This window comes from Hylaeus volcanicus, chromosome 4 (assembly GCF_026283585.1).
Source record: "Hylaeus volcanicus isolate JK05 chromosome 4, UHH_iyHylVolc1.0_haploid, whole genome shotgun sequence".
NCBI classification, from domain to species: domain Eukaryota; kingdom Metazoa; phylum Arthropoda; class Insecta; order Hymenoptera; family Colletidae; genus Hylaeus; species Hylaeus volcanicus.
In genome coordinates, this window is record NC_071979.1 from 29,747,339 (window position 1) to 29,769,143 (window position 21,805).

The 21,805-nt window shown below is 32.8% G+C and overlaps 9 protein-coding genes across 10 annotated transcripts; 7 read left to right on the forward strand and 2 right to left on the reverse strand.

Moving 5' to 3' along the window:
- The first annotated feature begins 488 nt into the window (after positions 1-488).
- On the forward strand, positions 489-3,661 carry LOC128874621 (origin recognition complex subunit 1-like). Its single transcript, XM_054119524.1, has 5 exons — positions 489-2,201; positions 2,276-2,549; positions 2,639-2,904; positions 2,980-3,263; positions 3,352-3,661. Exons 1-5 carry the CDS (start codon positions 790-792, stop codon positions 3,522-3,524), a joined length of 2,409 nt encoding a protein of 802 aa, XP_053975499.1. The 5' UTR covers positions 489-789; the 3' UTR covers positions 3,525-3,661.
- A 2,794-nt stretch (positions 3,662-6,455) lies between these two features.
- LOC128875486 (astakine-like) lies at positions 6,456-7,374 on the forward strand. Its single transcript, XM_054121115.1, has 2 exons — positions 6,456-6,610; positions 6,874-7,374. Exons 1-2 carry the CDS (start codon positions 6,478-6,480, stop codon positions 7,119-7,121), a joined length of 381 nt encoding a protein of 126 aa, XP_053977090.1. The 5' UTR covers positions 6,456-6,477; the 3' UTR covers positions 7,122-7,374.
- An 80-nt stretch (positions 7,375-7,454) lies between these two features.
- Positions 7,455-8,070, forward strand: LOC128875487 (anaphase-promoting complex subunit 13). Of its 2 annotated transcripts, none has more exons than XM_054121117.1 (2): positions 7,455-7,826; positions 7,929-8,070. In XM_054121117.1, the coding sequence occupies exon 1, from the start codon at positions 7,590-7,592 to the stop codon at positions 7,824-7,826; it is 237 nt and encodes a 78-aa protein (XP_053977092.1). In that variant the 5' UTR covers positions 7,455-7,589; the 3' UTR covers positions 7,929-8,070. The 2 variants fall into 2 exon arrangements, with proteins under 2 accessions (XP_053977092.1, XP_053977091.1); XM_054121116.1 differs by having other exon boundaries at positions 7,908-8,049.
- LOC128875484 (AN1-type zinc finger protein 1-like) lies at positions 7,764-8,819 on the forward strand. The gene is made up of 2 exons (XM_054121112.1): positions 7,764-8,341; positions 8,419-8,819. The coding sequence occupies exons 1-2, from the start codon at positions 7,916-7,918 to the stop codon at positions 8,797-8,799; spliced, it is 807 nt and encodes a 268-aa protein (XP_053977087.1). The 5' UTR covers positions 7,764-7,915; the 3' UTR covers positions 8,800-8,819.
- Positions 8,820-10,155: 1,336 nt separating this feature from the next.
- On the reverse strand, positions 10,156-11,732 carry LOC128875483 (tetraspanin-33-like). Its single transcript, XM_054121111.1, has 5 exons — positions 11,401-11,732; positions 11,073-11,276; positions 10,836-11,009; positions 10,594-10,725; positions 10,156-10,511 (listed from the first exon to the last, which is right to left on the reverse strand). The coding sequence occupies exons 1-5, from the start codon at positions 11,488-11,490 to the stop codon at positions 10,275-10,277; spliced, it is 837 nt and encodes a 278-aa protein (XP_053977086.1). The 5' UTR covers positions 11,491-11,732; the 3' UTR covers positions 10,156-10,274.
- Positions 11,733-11,814: 82 nt separating this feature from the next.
- Positions 11,815-15,870, forward strand: LOC128875477 (bromodomain-containing protein 8). The gene is made up of 3 exons (XM_054121098.1): positions 11,815-11,984; positions 12,319-15,299; positions 15,372-15,870. The coding sequence occupies exons 1-3, from the start codon at positions 11,966-11,968 to the stop codon at positions 15,546-15,548; spliced, it is 3,177 nt and encodes a 1,058-aa protein (XP_053977073.1). The 5' UTR covers positions 11,815-11,965; the 3' UTR covers positions 15,549-15,870.
- A 209-nt stretch (positions 15,871-16,079) lies between these two features.
- LOC128875485 (uncharacterized) lies at positions 16,080-17,206 on the forward strand. The gene is made up of 4 exons (XM_054121113.1): positions 16,080-16,358; positions 16,421-16,634; positions 16,742-17,016; positions 17,103-17,206. The coding sequence occupies exons 1-3, from the start codon at positions 16,197-16,199 to the stop codon at positions 16,999-17,001; spliced, it is 636 nt and encodes a 211-aa protein (XP_053977088.1). The 5' UTR covers positions 16,080-16,196; the 3' UTR covers positions 17,002-17,016; positions 17,103-17,206.
- LOC128875480 (heparanase-like) lies at positions 17,130-19,599 on the forward strand. Its single transcript, XM_054121109.1, has 6 exons — positions 17,130-17,351; positions 17,609-17,922; positions 18,008-18,254; positions 18,331-18,690; positions 18,766-19,210; positions 19,282-19,599. Exons 1-6 carry the CDS (start codon positions 17,285-17,287, stop codon positions 19,442-19,444), a joined length of 1,596 nt encoding a protein of 531 aa, XP_053977084.1. The 5' UTR covers positions 17,130-17,284; the 3' UTR covers positions 19,445-19,599.
- Positions 19,469-21,629, reverse strand: LOC128875481 (V-type proton ATPase subunit S1-like). Its single transcript, XM_054121110.1, has 3 exons — positions 21,267-21,629; positions 20,829-21,188; positions 19,469-20,754 (listed from the first exon to the last, which is right to left on the reverse strand). Exons 1-3 carry the CDS (start codon positions 21,534-21,536, stop codon positions 20,200-20,202), a joined length of 1,185 nt encoding a protein of 394 aa, XP_053977085.1. The 5' UTR covers positions 21,537-21,629; the 3' UTR covers positions 19,469-20,199.
- Positions 21,630-21,805: the final 176 nt, after the last annotated feature.

Here is a 21,805-nt window from a genome sequence, read left to right on the forward strand (position 1 = left end):
ATGAAATATATATTCACATATCTACACATTTAGCAGAAACATATAATTGTTAAATAATCGCATGATAAATCGCGTGATAATTAATACGATTCCTTGCTTTATAATAATACAAGATATTAGTTGGTACGTCTAACGTATCATTTTCATAAATAGTTATTTAATTCAACACTAATTATCGACCTTTTAGTTAGTGGCGCCATCGGTGGGAAAACTCCCAAGCTTGTAGTAAAAATAGTTTAAACCTTTCCTGTAAGATGACGCCACCAATACATTTAATAAATTTATCTCTATTTTTCGTAAATGTATATTTAATACGATTCTTTGCTTTCTAACACTACAATATATTATTTCAATGTATTATTTAAACATTTATGTTAATAGTTATTTAACGCAGCAATAAGTGCCGATCCTTTAGTTAGGGGCGCCATCTAGCAGCAAAAGTAGCACGAAAAACTTATCTCAACTTGTCTAGGAGAAGGGGTGATGCGTCTAACCGCCAAATTTCGTCTCGTAGCTAATCATCAACCAGCATCAAGCTGGTTATACCATCATTATACCATGATGGATACCAGTTGATACGAGTTGAAAAGTGTATCACAGAACATTCCTTTTCTTTTACAATATGACGTATATATGTTAGAACAGTGTACGATAACGACTAGTAAATATTTAAAAATGTATAACATAACAATATATTGACGTATCGTTATATTATAAAATCGAAGTCTGTAAGGTATAAGTTTGAGCTTCAATTTAAACGATAAAATTATTACAATAAAAAAAGTGCAAATGGCTTCGAAAATGAAGAAATACTCCGATTGTCAAATAGCTGCAATTCTTGATGCTGAATCGGATTCTGATACATGCAAAGAAATTAATAATGGGCCAAGTAAGTTACAAAAGAGAAGAAATTCGAAATTAAATGATTCAAAAGAAGATAGTTCAGATGCAGAAGTCATATTCAACAATGTTAAAAAGGTTGTTCGAAAGAATAGCATTACACAGAAGGAAAGTGTTTCACTTAGAATTAAATTGCGAAGATCTACAGAACAGAGTTTATATAAAAGTTATTTAGACTCAGACTGCAGAAAATCCAGAAATAAATTGCAAAGTAAGCCTTTAAAACAAAAGAAGAAAAACCATCTAGAAGTAGAAAGTGATGAGTCTTTTACCAATAGTAAAGACAGTTCTATAACAACAGATAGTCCAGACAAGACTGAATTAGTAACAATGCAAAATGAGAATGAGGTATTGCCTAGGACTAGAATTAGGAAACGTCCATTAAAATTTTCTTCATATCATTGTGGTTCGTTAGATTCCATTTGTAGTTTGGAGAATCCTCCTGTGAATTCTCCATCTTTGAGGAATAGGAAGAACATAAATTATAACGAGAATACATTACTAATTAATGCTATAAAGTCTAGCTTAAATACAGACAGAACAGAAGCCAAACAAAAGGAAAATAAAGATATAAATGTCTCTAGAAGTGTCTCTAGACGTAATTCAAAGTCAAACACATTAAAGTCAAACCTAAGGAATACTAAACGAAGATATGCACAAGATTCTATACAAGATAGCAAGAGTGATAGTAGTACAGATATTGAAGAAATTAAAATAAAATCATTGAAACAGTCCAATCACTTGGAGAATAAGATTGATGATAAGTTGAACCAATATTCAGAAACAAAGGAGATAATAAATGAACATAATTTAAGTACATCAGTCAGAGGAGATAAAGAAAAGGGAGTGGTTTCTAAAAAGATCCAAAAAAGCAAAGGCAACTGCGACAAAGAAATTTGGATAAATGCTGAAAATACACCAGCATCTATAAATTCTATTAACAATATCAATAACTTCAATGAAGAGGAATGTTTAGCTGATTTGTATAAGTGTATTAAAATATCATCTCCAAAGAAAAAAGTTTTAACACCACAGAAAAAAAATAATGTGCAAAAGAGTATAGAAGTACAGCTACAAGAAACTCATTTGAGTACTCCGAAATCTCGTTCGATAAAATGTAGTAGTTTAACACCGTCGTTGAGAAAAAGAAATAGCACTTTGTTAAAACCATCTACACCTTTGCAAGAAGCTAGATCGAGACTACACGTTAGCGCCGTACCAAAGTCTTTGCCTTGTAGAGAAGAGGAATTTAATAACATTTTCACATTTCTCAAAGGAAAATTGGAGGACAAAAGTGGAGGGTACATTGGAAAAATAATTTCCTGTACAAGAGTTTTATAACAGGATACGATTAATAAATTAAAACTGTTTACAGGTGTATATACATAAGTGGAGTACCTGGAACAGGCAAAACTGCAACTGTAAACGAAGCTGTAAGATGCTTGCAAAAATTGATTATTAAAGACCAGATAGACGATTTCGATTACATTGCAATTAATGGTATGAAATTAACAGAGCCAAGACAAGCTTATGTACAAATTTTGAAGCAGCTAGATGGTAAATTTGTTACTTGGGAGCAAGCATATCGTATACTCGAGAAAAGATTTAACGGGAATAATTCTAGGATGACGTTGCTCCTCATAGACGAAGTACAATTCCATTTTTTATTTTTTAAGTAATTCTATTAACGCTATTAAAACAGATTCACATTGTTTAATAACGATAATTATTATTGCAGCTCGACTTTTTATGTACAAAACGCCAGGATGTCGTGTATAATTTATTAGATTGGCCATCAAAGGCAACAGCACGATTAATTGTTGTCACCATAGCCAATACTATGGATTTACCTGAAAGAGTTCTAATGGGTCGTGTTACATCGCGCTTGGGCCTCACTCGGTTGACTTTTCAGCCATACAATTATAAACAATTACAAGAAATAGTGATGTCCAGACTTAAAGACTTCAATGGTTTCAGAAGCGAAGCTATACAACTTGTTGCGCGGTATTATAATACGTCTATAGAATCTCTCACTAGAATTGCAATTACTATTATCATAGAAAATCACTTTTATTATAGAAAAGTTTCTGCTGTGTCTGGAGATGCTAGACGAGCATTGGATATATGTCGTCGCGCTATAGAAATTGCGGAATCGCGAAACGCTGAAACAATATCTCTCCAAGATGTAACCGAAGCTGTGTCTGAAATGATTGCATCAGCAAAAGTTCAGGCTATAAAACATTGTTCAAAAATGGAACAAATATTTTTACAAGCGATATCTGCCGAGGTCATACGAACATCTATCGAGGATGTATATTTTATCGATGCTTACAAACAGCTCGAAGCGTTATGCTCGTTTGACGGTGCGTCTTTTGTTAAATACTTAGCCTGGGTCCACACGGCCAGACCATCGAAGAGGTTAACGATTGTGTTTACTTTTTTGCATTACAGGCATAAAAGTACCTACAGTAACAGAAATACTCGCTGTTTGTGGAAGATTGAGTGCTAGTAGATTGTTGATATGCGAGCATGCGAGAAACGACATATATCAAAAGATATTATTGAACGTTTCCACAGACGATATACACTATGGAATTCAGGAGTTAGATTTTAATTCAAAATAATGGAATATGTACATTTCTTCTGTGTGCTCTTAGAAGTGCCTTAATAGATTATACGTTTTGCCTTAGTCGCGATTTTTGTGAATAAAATTTGTAAAATATGTTATTTATTAATTAAATTTTATATTTAAGACAGAAAATTCACTTTACATGAAGTAATAATATCTATAATTAAAGGAACTGAAATGTGAGATGATAAATAAAGATGATAGTTCCAACCACCTTATTTCTTGCCTCTTCTGTAATCACATTCTATACTTGCATGTTGTTCAAATTTACCGACCGAGTATTGATACCAGTGTCGCCATCGGTGGGAAAACGGCAAAGTTTGTAGTGAAAATAGTTGCCACTGTTTTTGCTAGATGGCACTACTAACTAAAAAGTCGATAATTATTATGGGATTAAATAACTACATATGAAAATGATGACTTTGATATATTAACTAATATATTGCAGTGTTATAAAACAGGGAATCGTATTAATTATGCATTTATGAACAAATAAAGAATAATTGTTTAGAAGATATCGGTGGCGTCATCTTAGAGAAACTGTGGGAACTATTTTCACTACAAACTTGAGCGTTTCTCCACCGATGGCGCTACTCTTGTTAACTGTTTACAACACAATTATTTTGACAAAAATGGTTTCTAAACAAAATATGATAAATCTTTTAAAAATGTAGGTATATCGCGACTCGAGAGTCACGAAATTAATCAAATTTCGTTTTATCTTGTTATTATCGTATCTAGAATAACAGAGGAGTTTAAAATATACTGCTAAAATTGATCGCTCAGCTTCGAATCCATCTTGTGCAATTGACACCCGCAGGTACATGGATAGCAAATGCGAATTTATTGCACAAGAAATGCTGGCTTCACGATAACGCGTAAACTAGTAACGAAACTAAAAATAATCAAGAGAACATGAAGCAACATTTAATAACCTAATGATGTGCAATCGAGCTCGATCGATCTCTGAACGTTCAACCCATTCGTCTACTCGAGAAAATGTTATTCGCTTTCTGTCCGCTGTCTATGCGCATATTAATTTAACGTACTGCACATTTTCATTGTAAACGTCAGTAATCGATATCGTTGTATCAACGCGAAACAACTAAAACTATCAATCAAAGATCCTACGCGCACGCTTTCAGGATCTGATGCGATCTTGCATCGCGGGATTTCCATCTGATCGATCACGTAATACGGTAATTATAAACGTACAATCTTCCATTGACGTCCATACGTACGTATGCAAAATGAAGTAATCGTACGATTGACTCTTTTATTGATTCAAAACTTACAAATCGTTATTGAATGCCATAAAGTCAATATCAGAGGAGTGAATCGATATCAAGGGGTAGTCTACAGAAAATATTGTACACTTACGCTTCCTTAAGAAGCTCTGTACATGAATATAGCATAGCGAATATACTTGACAATACTCTGAGACTACTCTGAACCCTTTTCACTCCAAGTGCCTCTCATAGGCACTGACTTACTTTAATCACAGAAAATACATTATGTATCATATATAATATCTAAAAACTAAACAAATAAATACTTATCATGCTTGTATAATTTGTTGGTAACAAAACTGATTATCGAACAAATGTAAAAACATTAACGCCTCGAAAAGGGTACGATTAGAAAGGGTGGTCTCCTCTGCGAGGATAAACACGTGAACCGTTTATTCGGAGGAAAAGACACGAGTTACGTGGAGGAAGAACCGATATAAAAACAACAGACTCATCAGTTCACGCGATCAAATGTCGACAAGTGTTCGTCGAGTGTAGACAGCGTTAACAGTCTCCTAAACGTGTGTATGTATATTTTTCTCGCTCTTCAATTTTTCAATTTGTCGATTTTCCAAATATTAAGATTACATCATACTCGATAGGTTGTGATTAATAATAGTGCAGCAATACTACGTACAATTTAAAAATGCAAAAATGTCGTTCCACCAATGCAGGTGTGCGAAACGCGTCGCAAAGGGGGCAGTTTGCTTCTTGAACTCGTGATACGCGAGACAGTTACACACCAGAAATAGTAGATAACGAATAAAATAATCTCATTCGTTCAATTGAATAGTTACATTTTTATTTTATTTGTATTTAGATAAGAATTTTACCCATCGGAAGATTCGTATCCTACAGTGATGGAACGATATTTTCGCAGGATAACTGCTGCCGAGGAATAATTATTGCAAAGGAGTAATTAATTATACTTTGTTTTTTTAATTATATAATATACCATTGAATGTCTCGAACAATAATTGCCAGTTGCAGCTTGTGATGAAGTCATTCGACCAGGTGGTCCTTTAATTACTTTGAACAATGTATACAGATGTTTTAATGTTCCTTCGAACGTCACTGCGGATAATTAATTGTTGCTTACTGCTGTTCGCATACATTGTTAATAATTTACTAGGATATATAGGTAATTAAGTAAATTCAATTACCAACTATTTTATCACGAACGGGAGAAAAGGCGATGATCAGAGTAATCGAAACAGTAACAAAAAATCAACAAACACCGAAACAGGACAGTGAAGAAATCGAGATCTCGCGTGGCGTAGCAACGCGTCAACGAAGCGAACGAATTAACAGAATAAGATTCTTTCGATTCCAATACCTACAAGAAAAGTTAATGCTTCAACTTTTTCCTTCGCGGATTAACGCGTGACTAAGCTCCAGGACAAAAGATCGCTCCGTATAAGATCAACCTACGTAAAATCGCTGAAACGTTTACTGAGATTCGTTTCTGAAACGGTACACGTAATTCTATACATATGTATAGTTAGATTCGAGGGAGAAGAGGAAAGCATTTTGGCCAAAAATGCGTTTGACGCAGCAAACACTCATATATGTATAGAGTTGTTACATATTCAAGGTAAGCGGTGATACAAAGAAGTAAAAAACTCGTATGTTCGCAGGAATCAGCGTGCAAAAATAACAATGATGGCGCCGATTTTCGTCACTTCGTTTCTTCTCTTTGTATCGAGTTATCTCTCTTGCGCTGAAAGCAGACCAGACTATATACACTGTGTGAGCAATTCGGAGTGCGAGCTGGGTCACTGTTGCAGCATAGGTACTTTTTTTTTCTGTTATACTTCTTTCGGCTCAATTACCTGACACCAAAATAGACACAATTATTAATATTTACAATCGACGAAAGATATAACTGAAACACACTACCGGTCGCCAAAATGTTTCGAGGCGTCACGCAACAGTAATATTTACGACACTATAACACTTCGGTTTAACATAGTAACAGTCATCAAATTAGATAAAATTAGATAATATTTCGTCATTTCATGAAAAAATACATTAACATGAAGTGCGTAATTTCAGGACCCATAAGATACAGCGTACCGCAATGTAGTCCCATGAAAGAAGAAGGAGAGGAGTGCAGACCAGGCAGCGCTAATCCAGTCAACATGACTGTATCGTATCCTGATCTCGAAACTGTAGAATTAACCGATGTCCATTACATTTTCTGTCCTTGTGCTCACGGATTATCGTGTGATAGAGGCATTTGCAAACGCACGGGCGAAGAACGCGACAGAAACCATCTGATCGGCGAAAACAATGACGATTAATAATTAATAAGAGAAGTAACGTGTAACCAAAACGTTAAAAGAACTCAGGATATTACAAATTGTTTTTAGAAACAATTCAAAGGACGATGTAAATTGTAAACCAAAGGACTAACAATAAGGAGCCTTAAAGTATAATTAACTAATAAGAGCTGCATTAAATATAGTCATAATACAATTTTGAATAATCTTAAGAAATTACGTAACGTAATGACTTTATATAAGATTATCGAATAAATGTAATATATCAAACGAATGAATATTGTATTATTTAATGTTACACCTGTTCTATATTCGTTACTTTTACCGACTGCGGTGATTGAACAAGATAAACATAGAGAGCGCTGCAAAATCACTGATTGTAGTTAGCATCTATTTCTCTAATACGCCAAGAAGATTCTTTTCATTCTTTTTATTTCTTCGAATCTAAGAAATACGTATGCATTGTTATATTAGGTGTGTTTTTACGGAATGGACAGTCAAGTGTGCGGAGACGGTCGATTGTTAGATCTGATCGATGAAGCTTGGCACAAGGAACGTTTGCCCATTGACGATATCGTAGTACCAGTAGCAGAATTACCCGATCCCGAAAGTGACAATGGTGATTCTCACATGACATTAAAGGAATTAGAACAAAAGTGGAATAATCTAGCTTTAGGGACTCTCAGTGAAAATCATTTGCATTCCCCGACACCATCTCATAATTAAGCAAGTACCAATTTATCGCGCTGGGAATTTTACATAACCAATGTTTCAACGATTTGTTTACTTATATTTATTTACGTTAAGGATTAAGAATGGAATTTCCAGACACAGGGGAAAGATGTTCGGTCGAAGACTGCAAACAATTGAATTTTTTGCCATTCGAATGCAATCATTGTCATGACATTTTCTGCAAGGAACATTTTCACATAGCTTCTCATAAATGTTCTGGATATCGTGAAAATGTTACGAATACTAAAACAAAGGCTTCGAGTTATACGTGTTCAGACGAATCTTGCAAAGAAACTTCACCTATAGAGCTGCCGTGTATAAAGTGCAAAAGACACTTTTGTTTACAACATAGATATCACGGATGTTTAGAATATAGTAATGAAGAGAAGACAACAAAGTTAAAAAAGTGGCAAATACCAAAAAAACAATTTGCCGAAGCTAAAGCTATAGTGGATCAAGAAATTTCAGACAAGTTGAAAAAATCCAAGAATACTGCAATGGCGAATAAAGTATTTTGTTTTATCGAAATAATTTAAAATACCAGATTATACGTATCATGCATTTATCTTAACCATTGTTTATTTAGGTACGGCTCATGCGCATAAAAGGTTCAGCTGTTGGACCTAAAAATGTTCCAGTAAACGAACGTTGTTATTTTCTTGTGTATCCATCGACTAAAATATCCAATAAGAATGTAGGACCGTCGAAAGGTATTTATGTGAACACAAACTGGACAATTGGGAAAGCTATAGATTCGATGGCTGACATACTAAAAGTAACTAACAATAACAATACAGCTGGTGCACCCAAATTACAATTATTTCATCATTCAACTGGTGCACTGATATGTAATGAAATGGATACACTGCTATCAAAGCTGTTTGAAAACTCTGAACTTGTTGATGGACAAAGTGTTATTTTAGAATGTTCGAATACTATGGTTGTAGATACTTCTTTATACAAATAAATCTATTTACAGTAAACGAGGTCAATTTTGTTTTTTTTCTTTACATTTTTATATGTATCCACTTGTAGATTTATTAAACATTTTTTTATTTTTTTTTTGTATATAATAGTTTACTGGTAATGGCGAAAATGCAATGTTAGAATAATACTTGTTTATTACAAACTAGATGGTTTTATATGTCAGTTTTACATTAATTCTTGATAAAAGGACACGCAGATGTACTCTAAATGCACTCAATGAACAAATTGTTTACACCAGATTATTGTCAGGTTTGTTAAAAAAAAACTATAAGATAATATTCTGACTTTGGCACTGGACGTTTTTTTCACTTATGCACTTGAGTTATGCTAATATAGTAAAATAAAAAAAATCAACAATATTAATTTGTAAATAACTATATACTTATTGATATTTTTATAATAAGATCGAAGAAATTTAAAAAATACCAATCATAACAAAGAGTCTTTGAGTTAAATTGTTCAACCAATGTGCGTGTTTTATCCATGTACTTATTTCTTGTATTTCATTGTGTCAGGTCATTGGTACTTCTTACAAGAATGCAAATAATTCTTATTTTGAACAATAATAAAATACGCTTACATACAGAAATATTTCTGCAAATAATTATGTAAATATATTGAGAAAAAACAAACTGTATAAAAAAGTTTGAATTTCTTATAGATTGTATCTACTTTATAAATTATATAATATTGTTGCAAGTCTTTTGTAGGTCAATTATTTAAAAGCTTAAAACTTTCGAATACTTACAATATATATTAGATATACTATGCGGGTAATATCTTCAAGTTCTGATGCAAAAATTACTATCATATAAAATTGAATACCATACATGGATATTTTTCAGAAATAGAAATCATATTTCTATACACGTAAAATTATTGCACGTTGTTACCGAAATAATTATCTTGTTGGTACATTTATTATTTTATATTCAATTAAACTTATGTTAACCACAATTTTGTCCGTAGATTTACGTAGTTTTTGCAACAGAAGATTCGTATATAACTAAATGTATAAATTGAATAATATTCAGACTCAGTTTCGCTATTGTAGGGTAAACTGGTATGAGAGTAATTAACTTGTTACTATGCAAGATATATAAAATTTTTAGGGAAAAAAATATATATGGCTATATCACCCAACAATTTGGCAGTAAAGTCAGAGTAATAAAAGAAAAAAAAAAACAAGAAATTGTTTATAAAGACACAGTAATACGTAAGAATTAGTAAAAGTTAACCTTTGCTTAAATATATATGAAAATAATTTTTAAAATAAAGAACAAGTCTAATTAAAGAGAGAATGCAGAGTATGTATACAGAGATCGCGAAAAGAACAAGTAATGTCATTCGAACATTTACATGAGATTCAATGTCCTGGCTTCGTGTTCGGCCACTGGCCACCTGCCTGCTGGGAGGGGAATGAATTTGATAGCGGTAGGTGGCCTGAAGTCAAGCTCAGGAATGCCAACGAGATTTTTGCAATTCAATTTGACCTTCTAACGTCTTAGCAAGATAAATGACAAATAATTGGCTAAGAGCTATGCCCAAAGCAATGCCCGCTATTGTATAAAGATTACGTTCTGCCCAACTTCTCACTATTTCAATGCAACCACTAGTCCATACCTTCTTCCCAGCTTCGGATACTGGTAACATCTGAACTTTATAGCCACACATTATATTCACTAATCCACTCTGAAAATTTATGTAATGCTTCATTTCCATTGTTTTTAATTTTATCAATAATATATTGTGTGCAATTAAAATAAAAACTTACAGATATGTCTGTAGCATTAATGCAACAAGAGAATGGTACACCGCAACGTTCCACACTAGGACTGGAGCAATTAAAGTATTCATTCTTCCCCCAGTCTAAATATCCTTCTTGACTTAAACCACAGCACCGAAACTATTCATGGAAACATTAACATATTTTATATTATTATTTAAATAAAGTATTATTTGTTACCTAGATAAAAATGTATATCAAACTGTAATTTCATCTTTAAGACCACTCACTTCTTGTTGTCCAAAATCAATAAAATTTTGTAGATCAGGATCTTCTCGATAGGTTTGTATAATCTTATCAGTGAATGATTCTTCCAATAAAGATTGCAATGTATGTGGAAATACAAAACCAACAATTGCTACGCCCATTTCAAGGAGAAAGAATACCAATAGGCACAACGAATACTGCAATAAGTAACTATTATACAATCTGTTTGTACATTAGAAAACATGCATAATAATACTAACAAATTTCAGAAGACAAGTATTTTCACGCAATGCTCCAACACATCCTGCGAAACTAACAACGAAAACAACTCCTCCTGCTATAACCATTACAAGTGAAATATTTAGGACTACATCATACACATTTTCCACTCTAACAGAACCAGTTGCCTGCCATTTGTCCACGAATGCATATAAACCCACTCCAATTAGTAGTCCTCCGAATAACTGCACCATACAACATTAATAATTACATTTTGTTATATTATATACAATTATACGTATGGCAAATTATTATTTGTAACAACAATATACGGATGAATTACATCGGTAGTTGAAGGAATTTACTTACCCAAAAAACAAAATTGAGCATAAATATCATGTACTTTACACACGAGCTAACGTACGTAAAGTTATTTGTTCGTCTTCGGTTATTCATCATTGTAAGGTAAAAACACTTTTATGAGATAGTAGTTGGTATGTACAATTAATACAAGCACTTGCCCTTTCAACTATATATACGAATATATATAGTATAGATTACATCGATCGCATCGTTAAATTAACAATTTCACATACTGGACGCATATTTGACAACATTTCACTTGATCCTCGATAGACTATATTCGATCGGTGGTGAATCAAACCAAAAGTATAATGTACCATACTTTGACAACTTACTTTGCATCCGCCATTACGGTTCCGTTTCTTGTATTCCTTGATTTTAGTTGAAATCAGCTGTCCACGCATTCCACGTTTCAGTTGAATAAAACTAAGGCGCCTGTGTGTAATGTATACGATGAATCAAATGTAAAAAATTGTAAACGAATAAACTAATTGTAGTTAGTTTACATGCTGAATCTGATAGTCGTGTGTATGTACACATTAAAAAAAGGATCAAATTCTTGCTAGAAAAAATGGCATCGGTACAAGACAGTAAGTTTGTTATTTGTTTACTGTACTTTGTATTTTCGGAGTCTTCGTATGATTATCAACTATTAATACGTAGTTAAATGATTAAAATACCAACTCGTTAACAAAATATTACATTATTAGTATTTCTTTTCAATTGTGAATACTATAAAGCCGCTGGTTGCTCTCGTATTAACACGTGGAAAATTAGTAAACATCATTTCTTAACCTATGCGATGTAAACATCGGATCGATGGTTTAAAATATTCCTAGTATTATAATATTATATAAAAATTATTAGTCATTTAAAAATTTGCTTGATTTACCCTATTTAATTTCTTACAATTTTTATTCGTAGGATTAAAATTAAAACGATCTTATGATAATTGGAGTACACGCGAACAACTATGTTTAGCATCCAGTGTACTGAAGTCTGGTGATCAAAATTGGATGAGCGTGTCTCGATCTTTGAAAGCATTTTCTGAAAAAGAAACGTTAAGGCCCCCAGATTGGTTCTCTCAAAAATCATGCGCTATTCAATACGCCCATTTGTTAGAGAATGCGGATACTCCAAAGAGAAAAAAAAGAGAAAGTGGAGAGACAACAGGTGAATCGATAGTTAGGAGATTGACACAAGAAAGAATATCCGAATTAGGGCAAATTTTAGCTTATCAAAGGGACGAGTATCAACAGTTGAAGGCTGAAATAAATTTGTTGAAATCTGGATCTATAACAGAAGATAAGTTACAGAAGATGTGGCTGGCAATAGATCAAGAAGAGAGGGAACAAGAGCAAAAGATAAGAGCACATTCTGCATGGCTGGCAAAACGTCAACAGAAGCAAGAATTGAATTCGTCACCAGGAGTCTCAATTATAAATCAACGTAAATCTATAGAAAGTACAATGGAAATTCTAGAAACAACAGAAACTGTAGATGAAGATGAAAAGAAAACTCGAGGTGGAAGATCGCCATTATTAACAAGTTTATTAAAGTCACCAAGTCCAACAACTCAAATTCAAACTTCAACTACCACAGTACAAGGGAGCTCCCCTACAATTACAAGTCTCCTTGGTTCTAGCCCTAAAGTACCAAATTCTCAATTAACGCAAAATGTATCGCCACAATTACATCAATTAGTTTCTTCTACAATACCAAATATACCATCAGAACGACCATCGGTTGGAGCACCAACCCTATCTATGTTATTAGAAATGCCTGCAAATGCACAAAGAGGGCCTCTACCTAATTTACAGTCAACCGCGACTATTGTTTCGCAACAAAACGTGCCTACGGAAATTCATAATCTTCAACCACAGCCAGTTCATCAAGTAACAATTCAAAATGAAACACCTGTACCTACTCAATCGCTCGCAATTAATACATCAAATATTCCAGTCACAGAAAGTATGGTACAGATAATAGATAATATAGACGATGTAATACGTAAAGATATAATGGCAGATGTAATAGATAAAGACGAAATTAACCAAATTATTGGAGATATAGAAGAATTAATAAAAGAAGAAATAACTGGGAGTCCGCAAACGCTAGATACAGCTGCTACAACGATTAATACTCTTACTGTACCCCAGATACAAGAAATACCCGTCGTCACGGAACGACCAGAGCCCAGAGATGTAGACGAAGTTGTGTCGCTTTCTAATTCGCCGCAAAGCGAGATGGCTATCGAAGAAATTGACTCCAGTACATCAAATATTGCAGAAATCATAGGAACAGTTGCTATAGAACCACAGGAACCAAAAGTTATTGTTACAGAAATATCTGAAACTGTAACAAATACACCTGAAGAAACAAAATCTGAAGAAAGTACAAACCATGAAAAAGTGGTACTAGACGACGAACTTGTTCCTGAATTAGAGACTCAAGATGGTGAAAGCAGTAAAGATGCACCACTAGAAGAGAAACGAACGATTGATGAATTTGTTGATACTATGGATTCTACTTCAAATACAGAAGTTGAAGAAAGCGATACAAAAACATCTACAAAAGAGCTTGTCGACGAAATAGCGGAAGATGAATTAATAGAGGAAGAAGAAGAAACAGAAGTAGTTATACCAGAAGCTAAAGAATCTCCAAGTGATAAATTACAAAGAGAATCTTCGGAAGAGTTAGAAAACAAAGATGCTATGGAATTAGATCAACTAGAAATGCATCTTGCTAAAATTACAGGTGAACAACAAGATGTTCCATCTGCAGAAGTAGTTAGCGTTACTTCTGAAATAACGAACGATCTTCCAAGTACAGAGGATACCGAAAAGTCACAGGATATTAGTTTAATCTTAGAAGACGACGAAAGTACACATAGTTTAGATGATACAAAAAAAATAACGGAGGAACACATCATAGACAATACAATTGAGAGTACAGAATCCATTGAATCGTTTAAAGAGGAACCTGTAATTGTAATAAAAGAAAAAACTATTATAGAAGTAAGCGAAGAATCGCCAGAGAAACCTCAAGAAGAACAGACGGAAGAAACGTTAGAAATTTATACAGATGAATTTAAAAAGGAAGATACAAAAGATTCCTCCGAAGATACAGCAAGTTCCATTTTACAAGACATAGAAGTCAAAGAAGAAGAAATAGAAGAAACAGCGATTATAGAAGATTCTAATCAATTGGTGTCCCCAGGAGAAATTGAGAATTTAAAACAAGAATCCATGGAACCCATTAAAATTGAAATTGATGTTTCCAGTATCAAAAAAGAAGAACATTCATTTCAAGAGACAAAAATGGAAGAAGTACCTAAAATTCAATTAGAAAATGCTCTTGTCATAGAAGTAAAAAGGGAGGAAGTCCCCATAAAAGAAGAGCAAAAAAGTGTAGATAGCGAACATGTAAAAAAAGAAACAGAATCCATGGTCAGTGCTGGGGAAGATACTGTCGAATTGGACGAGGAAGAATCATCATTGAGTAAATTAAGCGGAGGACGCGCTATGAAAACTTATTCAAAAAAACAAAATGCTTCTATCGACAGTGAACCAGAAAATGAAGTTACTGGAGAAGGTGCAGACTACAGAGCATGGAAGAAAGCAGTAATGTTAGTTTACAATCGTCTAGCTACACATAAATATGCTTCTGTATTTCTGAGGCCTATTACTGAAGACCAAGCACCTGGATATCATTCGGTCATCTTTAGACCAATGGACTTATCTACTATTAAAAAGAATATAGATAATGGCACCATTCGATCTACAATGCATTTTCAACGCGATGTCATGCTGATGTTTCAAAATGCCATTATGTATAATAAACATGATACGTTTATTTATAAAATGGCAGTTTCAATGCAGGAAGAATGTTTACAACATATGCAGGTAAGAATGTAGAATTCATACCTGATATAATTGTTATCATCAACGACATACATTATTTTACTCTCTTTTCAGATACTCGTACAAGTCACAGGCGAGGGAACGCTTAGAAGAGAAACAAGAACTGCGGCGAGTAGCAGTAGCGAGGCCAGTGAAAGTAGTATAAAGAGAAAACGAAGTCATATTACTCCTAGTCCACATGATACTGATAGTCCACGTTCAAAAAAACGCAGAAAATCAGAAAATGATTAGAGTATTCTGTCTGTTATCTATATATAATATGATAACATTAATGTTCACGAAAACTTTGTTCAAGAAAGTGAAAGAATAAAGTTTGTCCATTGGCCTCAAGAGAAAATGTTGGACATAAAAGATGTATGAGCGGAAATGACTTCATATTCCATTTTATTATTTTTCCCTAATAGTTAAGGGCGAAAAAGAACATTTTGTACTTCGCGTGTAAAATTGATTTAATCAATTTTGTCTTTGTGGATACACACCAAATGTACAGTAAATACAAAATATTCGTCATTTGTATTTAATTGTTTCTACAATAAAAAATTTATTGTCATGAGCTATTGTTTTGACAAACATTTAATAAAAAATGTTTTATGAATTATAATTCTTGTTCATGAATAAATTTTTAAAAACAAAAATATATCAAAACAAATACTTTTAATTGTAGCGTTTACAATAATGGAGACTGTTCTGGGTTGTTCTCTCGTAATAAAAAAAAAACTTACTAACCTACCATTTATTTCAAATAGTTCAATAAACGCCCAAGTTTCGTACCTTGAAAAAATACATACAAATTTACAAGTGTATTCAAATTTATACAACAAATTAAAAAAATTAATTTTTATAATTGTAATACTTCTGAAAATTTAGGTAACATCCGTAATGGGTCATTATGCTAGCGGTGATACACGAAAAACGATACATAGCTCTGAAGATGACGAAGGTTATGAAAATCAATCTTATAGTACAATATCTATTGAATTACAAGCTCGATCAGGTATTACAGATAAACCACGTTTATCGTTTGGGAAATGTGAAGGAATTGTAAGTTTTTAATAAACATAATAATACAACATATGCTTGTACATAATGAAACATGTTTTAAGTCTCCATTACCAATACCGCCAACGTCAGACGACACTGATAGGCCGTTTTGGGGGGAGGATGAATTAAGTAGCTCAGAATCAAGGCAACAACTAAATCCAAAACAGAAACGTCGTCGTAGTTTTTCTTATCGAAATCGTATCGCATTACGATCATTACTTTTCCAATCATCAAGCTCTAGCATAGATTCGATATCTGAGCAAATTTCATCGAGAGGTATTTCATTATTAAATGCGTGCATCGATAGAATTCTTTATTATAATATTCTAATCTATGCATAAAAAGCATAGATTCGAAATATCTCTTTTACATTATTTGTACAGTTCTTAAACAGGAGAGATACAGTCGATATGCAGGACGATTTGGCGTGGAACAATTACAACCTGGATGTAGTGTTACAAAAAAGAAATATGCGTATAAAAAAGTACCCCTGTTTTCGTGTAACGATCAGAATGTTTATTCAAGATGTAGAAATTCAATGCACAAGTATGCACAAAAACGTAATTCAGTGTTAACGAATAAAAAAGTTCGTCGAAAGAGTTGTTCGACATCGTCTTCGGGAAACGATTCTCGAAATCACTGATCCTTTTCTTTAAAAGTAATTAATGGAGTAGAGTGTATTGATCCAAATAAATATTGTACATTTCACAAACATTTTTTTAATCCTAAAAATATTTATAACAGGGATCGATTCGCAGCGCAGTCAGCCCTGGGACGAAGCTTGTATTTATTCACTTATTCGTGGTTGTTCGCGGTTGCTATAAACGAAACTAACATTACCGAACAAGCGTATTTTTCTTTTATTGCGAATAAGAATAAATAATTAAGAATATTTAATAAATCGTTTGAAAAATTATTTCAAGAATATGAGTTATTTCGTAACTAACGATCGGGGTAAACATCAGTACGAAAGACTCGATGAAGTTCATAACCGTAAGTCGATCAATTCAAATTTACTATAGGTTATATTTTAAGAGTATTTTGTACGACATGCACCATAATTCGGAGCATCCACTTAACTATACTTTTCGGGAAACATTGTGTTTACTTTTTTTACATGCACCTTGCATTAACAGCGTATTAGATTATTGCCATTGCCATGTTGTATACATTGCGCATGCCTAAACGTTGAAATTTAAATTTTGAATATCTCTATATGAATAAATATAAATTGTCCTTTTTAATTTCAGAGTCAACGTTACGCCCTATTATTAGTTTAATCGTAGTGGGCATTTGTATGATATTATTAATATTGTCAGCATGGAATTTTAACAATGCGATAAATGAAACTAGTAACGTTCACGTATTTTACTTGAATTTCAAACGATCACCTTTACATGTAGTATCAACAAAATTTTTGTCCTTCGGTCTCGATACTTCTTTATTACGCGATATGATAAACTTTCCAATTGAAAATGAAAAATTTATTAACTTAGCTCGGCATCTTGCACCTGCTTATGTTCGAATAGGTGGTACATCGTCAGATTGTTTATACTTCAATCAGGTTTGTTCAATTTCTTAACATACATTCTTTTTTTAATTTGAAAGCAATTTAAATGTAAATAGTTTCGATAAATCTACCAATACAGACAACGCAAATAATTCCGGAGAAAATAATTAGTCCTATAAATGGCAATGACATAAGTAATTTTACATTAACCGAAATAGATTTCGAAAATTTATATAACTTTGCCATAAAATCGAAACTACGCATGATCTTCGATTTAAATGTATTGATTAGAACTGCTGATAATTCCTGGGACGATATTAACGCCAAAGATATTATTTTATTTGCCAAAAATAAACAGATGAAATTAGATTGGCAGTTAGGGAATGGTAAGCTATATTTCGTTCTTGTGTTTTAATTTATTAATCATTTTTAATTATATTTAATATGTGATAATTATTTCAGAACCAAATTCCTTTCGTCATGTATTTAATAGGGTTGTCAATGCTACACAACTTGCAAATGATTATTATCAATTAAGACAATTATTAAACAAACTAGGATATAATGAAAGTATTCTTGTCGGTCCAGAAGTAAATCATATTGGTGATACCAATCATCAGGGAGAATGTTATGCAGAAACGTTTTTAAAAAATGATAAAGATAGTGTAAATTATGTTACTTGGCATCAGTATTATCTTAATGGAAGAGAAGCTCGAGTAGCTGACTTCATAAACGTTTCCACCTTTAATTATTTGCCAATGCAAATTAAATCTATGAAAGAAGCAATTAAGCTATCAGGAAAAAATATTCTTATGTGGTTATGTATGTGATTATACATTTATACTTGCTGCATTGATATATTTGAATTAAAATAACTTACCAAAATTTCATTTACAGCAGAAACTAGTACAGCTTATGGTGGGGGTGCTCCAGAATTATCAGATAGGTTTGTGGGTGGATTTTTATGGCTTGATAAATTAGGATACTCTGCCAGCACAGGTTTAAATGTTGTCACCAGACAATCATTATTTGGTGGATATTATGCTATGGTGGGGCCTGATCTTATACCAAATCCAGATTGGTGGGTTAGCGTAGTGTATAAACAATTTGTGTCAGAAAAGGTTTTGAAATTGACATCTTTAAACAACTCTGACCGTGTGCGACTTTATGCACACTGTACCTCTAAGAAAGCATTAATCAGTAGAGTGTCAGCAATTACAATATATGGAGTGAACATAAACAAAGTTCCTGTTCATATAACTATTCAAGGGATTTATTCTGCACTTCACAGAAATGCCAAAATCTTTTTATATGCATTTACTTCTGATAATCTTCAATCAAGGTATTTAATGGCAATTATGTAACAACTCATTATTAATTTAATGTACCTAATCCTATTGCTCTTATTCTTAGAGATATAAAAATGAATGGAAAAATATTAAAATTGGAACCTGATGGGAGTTTACCACCATTTTGGCCTATAATATTAGAACCTACACAAGTGATTACATTGCCACCCTATTCTATGGTATTCATTGTAATACATGGTGTAAAGGTTCCAGCTTGTGAGGCATAGGTGTTACTTAATGAACCAGCACGATTATACAACCATTTTATACTATACATTTTTCATATATTAAAAATTTATAATACGGTCTCATAAAACATATTTTTACAATCTTTCGCTAAGAAAGAAAAGAGTAATGGAAATCAATAAAAGAATTAAATAATTGAGTGAGTTTTATGTAGTATCGTGTATATGTATGTATATATCTGTATCTACGAGTATGTGTATATGTAACTATCATTAATCTGTGCATAGATATTTCTTATAGTCAATGCGAAACGCACTATATTATACAACAATTGCCATACGAATCTTTTTATAAACTTTACATTGATTTCAATCAACCATTAGTATATCACAAAACTGATGTATGATCGAAAGATACGCTAGTACATAGCATCATATACTTCTTTTCTTGTTTTAAAACAAAGTTCCTACAATTTATGCATTGCTTTATTATAAATATTACGGGAAAAAGATATTATCATATATAGCAAATATATAAATACTGAAAAAAAGTACATAATGTTAGGTAATCGGAATGATTAAATTTATCTTCTCACAGTATAGTATTATTTCATAAAATTAAAATCAATATAACAACCAAGTATATCTAAACAATATATACTATTTGAAGACACTCTAATGAAGATTATATATGCATGGATCATCAGCCTGAAACTGATAATTTATTGAGTCAATACTACTTATGGTATATATTTACACAAGAATATTCTTTTTTTTACTAATTTGGCATTATCATATCATTCCTGAGATGAAATAGTGATCGTTTTTCCTTTAGGATCATCAAATCTATCCATAGTACGAATATCCATGATCATAGTAAGAGCCCAAATCATGATTAAAGCTAATATGGCAGTGACAAATATTCCTGTCCAAATTGGAATTGTAGTAAACCCAACGCAATCGTACGCATCGCTAAATGCTTTTCCATTCTTAAATGCCTTTGCATCGATTTGCACTTGCAAATCTGTGATATTTAAGATAGTAGAATTTTGTTCAAAAATAACGTTCTGTGAACAATGATAAGAAAAATTAAACGGAAAAACAATATCCGTGTTCGTAGTCAGGCTGTGATTAGTACTATCCTTGATTTTGTAATTAATTCCTTCGTAAATAATTGTTTTAAGAGTATAGTATCCTGTACTTTTGACCTCAAATTTAAAATGGAGTATATGCTTAATCGCAGATGAATCCGTTTCATTGAATACCAGTTTCAATACTAATGGAGACTCTTTTGTACCTTGTCCTTCTTGTATACTCGTATGTTTAAGTGGAAGGTTTATGACATCTACAAGCTATAAAGTTTATTAGAATTGTAACTTATGAAGAATGTATTTGTTGATAATTATTGAACTTGTCTTGAAATTACCTTCAGTGACAATGCTTGACTAGAATACAAAAGTACTCTCTCTGATGAAGCAATAAAAGCGGAAGAATTAGAAGATAGAGTAGAGGTATCTCTCTTAACTCTTTCAGAACGGCTATAACTACATGATCTTCCTGTGAGAATAGCTATTAAATTAGGACTGGACTCTTTTATCGTCTTATATGTCTCTGGAACTATATCTAGATTGGTAATAGGCATAATCGACAACTGTCCTTCAGATTTTGAATCTGTATAATCATCGTATGTTTGATTATACGATGGCAAATCTTCGACAACATTTACCGCTTTCTCAACGGCAGGAAAATATTTTAACGAATCGCCAGTGGCGACTGTATGAAGATTCTGTAATGTTAAAAATGTTTTAAATTAATATTTGAGTCCAGCAGTAAACGATTTTGAAGGTTGTTCGCATACACTAACCTGTTTGTGTTTCACTAAATCCTCGACGCACAGATTATCTTTCACGTAAAGAAGAACAGGAGGAGAAGTTTCCAACTTTTTACGTAGAAACAAATCGAATTCTTTGCTAGAAGTTTTTAAAAATGGATTCACTGCACTCGTTTCCGAATCGGTATCAGCTAAACCGCCCCATAATAATACAGGTACAGCATTCTCGGCGTGCAACGATGAAATCTGTGACACGACGATTAACGTGAGAACAAAGCTAAAAACACTACGAAATTGTGTCATGATGCCTTCCGAAGAAACAAATTTCGACGAGTCAGATAAGTACTGATCCGCCTACAATTGATCAGAAATGAACGGAGCACCTGACTAGGATTGGAATCATATGACAGACGTCACGTGACGAGTTTGTTTCCGGCTTTTAAATGAACACCATTTACAAACTTGGATATTTAAATGATATTTTAAACGGATAAAATTTTCGTAAACGTCAAATATTCTTGTTTCTCTATTATTTAAATTATCATTATTAATTTTAATTATTATTTAAATAA

Excerpts from the sequence above, each read along its gene's own strand:
- LOC128874621 (XM_054119524.1), top strand. The coding sequence starts at position 790 with ATGGCTTCGAAAATGAAGAAATACTCCGATTGTCAAATAGCTGCAATT. Across the intron at positions 2,202-2,275 it reads TTGGAGGACAAAAGTGGAGG|GTGTATATACATAAGTGGAG; the intron begins GTACATTGGAAA and ends AACTGTTTACAG. Across the intron at positions 2,905-2,979 it reads GCTATACAACTTGTTGCGCG|AAAAGTTTCTGCTGTGTCTG; the intron begins GTATTATAATAC and ends CTTTTATTATAG.
- LOC128875486 (XM_054121115.1), top strand. The coding sequence starts at position 6,478 with ATGATGGCGCCGATTTTCGTCACTTCGTTTCTTCTCTTTGTATCGAGT. Across the intron at positions 6,611-6,873 it reads GGGTCACTGTTGCAGCATAG|GACCCATAAGATACAGCGTA; the intron begins GTACTTTTTTTT and ends GCGTAATTTCAG.
- LOC128875487 (XM_054121117.1), top strand. The coding sequence starts at position 7,590 with ATGGACAGTCAAGTGTGCGGAGACGGTCGATTGTTAGATCTGATCGAT.
- LOC128875484 (XM_054121112.1), top strand. The coding sequence starts at position 7,916 with ATGGAATTTCCAGACACAGGGGAAAGATGTTCGGTCGAAGACTGCAAA. Across the intron at positions 8,342-8,418 it reads ATACTGCAATGGCGAATAAA|GTACGGCTCATGCGCATAAA; the intron begins GTATTTTGTTTT and ends TTGTTTATTTAG.
- LOC128875483 (XM_054121111.1), bottom strand. The coding sequence starts at position 11,490 with ATGATGAATAACCGAAGACGAACAAATAACTTTACGTACGTTAGCTCG. Across the intron at positions 11,010-11,072 it reads ATACTTGTCTTCTGAAATTT|TATTCGTTGTGCCTATTGGT; the intron begins GTTAGTATTATT and ends TACTTATTGCAG. Across the intron at positions 10,726-10,835 it reads TTGATTTTGGACAACAAGAA|TTTCGGTGCTGTGGTTTAAG; the intron begins GTGAGTGGTCTT and ends TTCCATGAATAG.
- LOC128875477 (XM_054121098.1), top strand. Across the intron at positions 15,300-15,371 it reads AATGTTTACAACATATGCAG|ATACTCGTACAAGTCACAGG; the intron begins GTAAGAATGTAG and ends CTCTCTTTTCAG.
- LOC128875485 (XM_054121113.1), top strand. The coding sequence starts at position 16,197 with ATGGGTCATTATGCTAGCGGTGATACACGAAAAACGATACATAGCTCT. Across the intron at positions 16,359-16,420 it reads TTGGGAAATGTGAAGGAATT|TCTCCATTACCAATACCGCC; the intron begins GTAAGTTTTTAA and ends ACATGTTTTAAG. Across the intron at positions 16,635-16,741 it reads TGAGCAAATTTCATCGAGAG|TTCTTAAACAGGAGAGATAC; the intron begins GTATTTCATTAT and ends TTATTTGTACAG.
- LOC128875480 (XM_054121109.1), top strand. The coding sequence starts at position 17,285 with ATGAGTTATTTCGTAACTAACGATCGGGGTAAACATCAGTACGAAAGA. Across the intron at positions 18,255-18,330 it reads AGATTGGCAGTTAGGGAATG|AACCAAATTCCTTTCGTCAT; the intron begins GTAAGCTATATT and ends TAATTATTTCAG. Across the intron at positions 19,211-19,281 it reads TCTGATAATCTTCAATCAAG|AGATATAAAAATGAATGGAA; the intron begins GTATTTAATGGC and ends TCTTATTCTTAG.
- LOC128875481 (XM_054121110.1), bottom strand. The coding sequence starts at position 21,536 with ATGACACAATTTCGTAGTGTTTTTAGCTTTGTTCTCACGTTAATCGTC. Across the intron at positions 21,189-21,266 it reads ATTTAGTGAAACACAAACAG|AATCTTCATACAGTCGCCAC; the intron begins GTTAGTGTATGC and ends TTAACATTACAG. Across the intron at positions 20,755-20,828 it reads GTCAAGCATTGTCACTGAAG|CTTGTAGATGTCATAAACCT; the intron begins GTAATTTCAAGA and ends TAAACTTTATAG.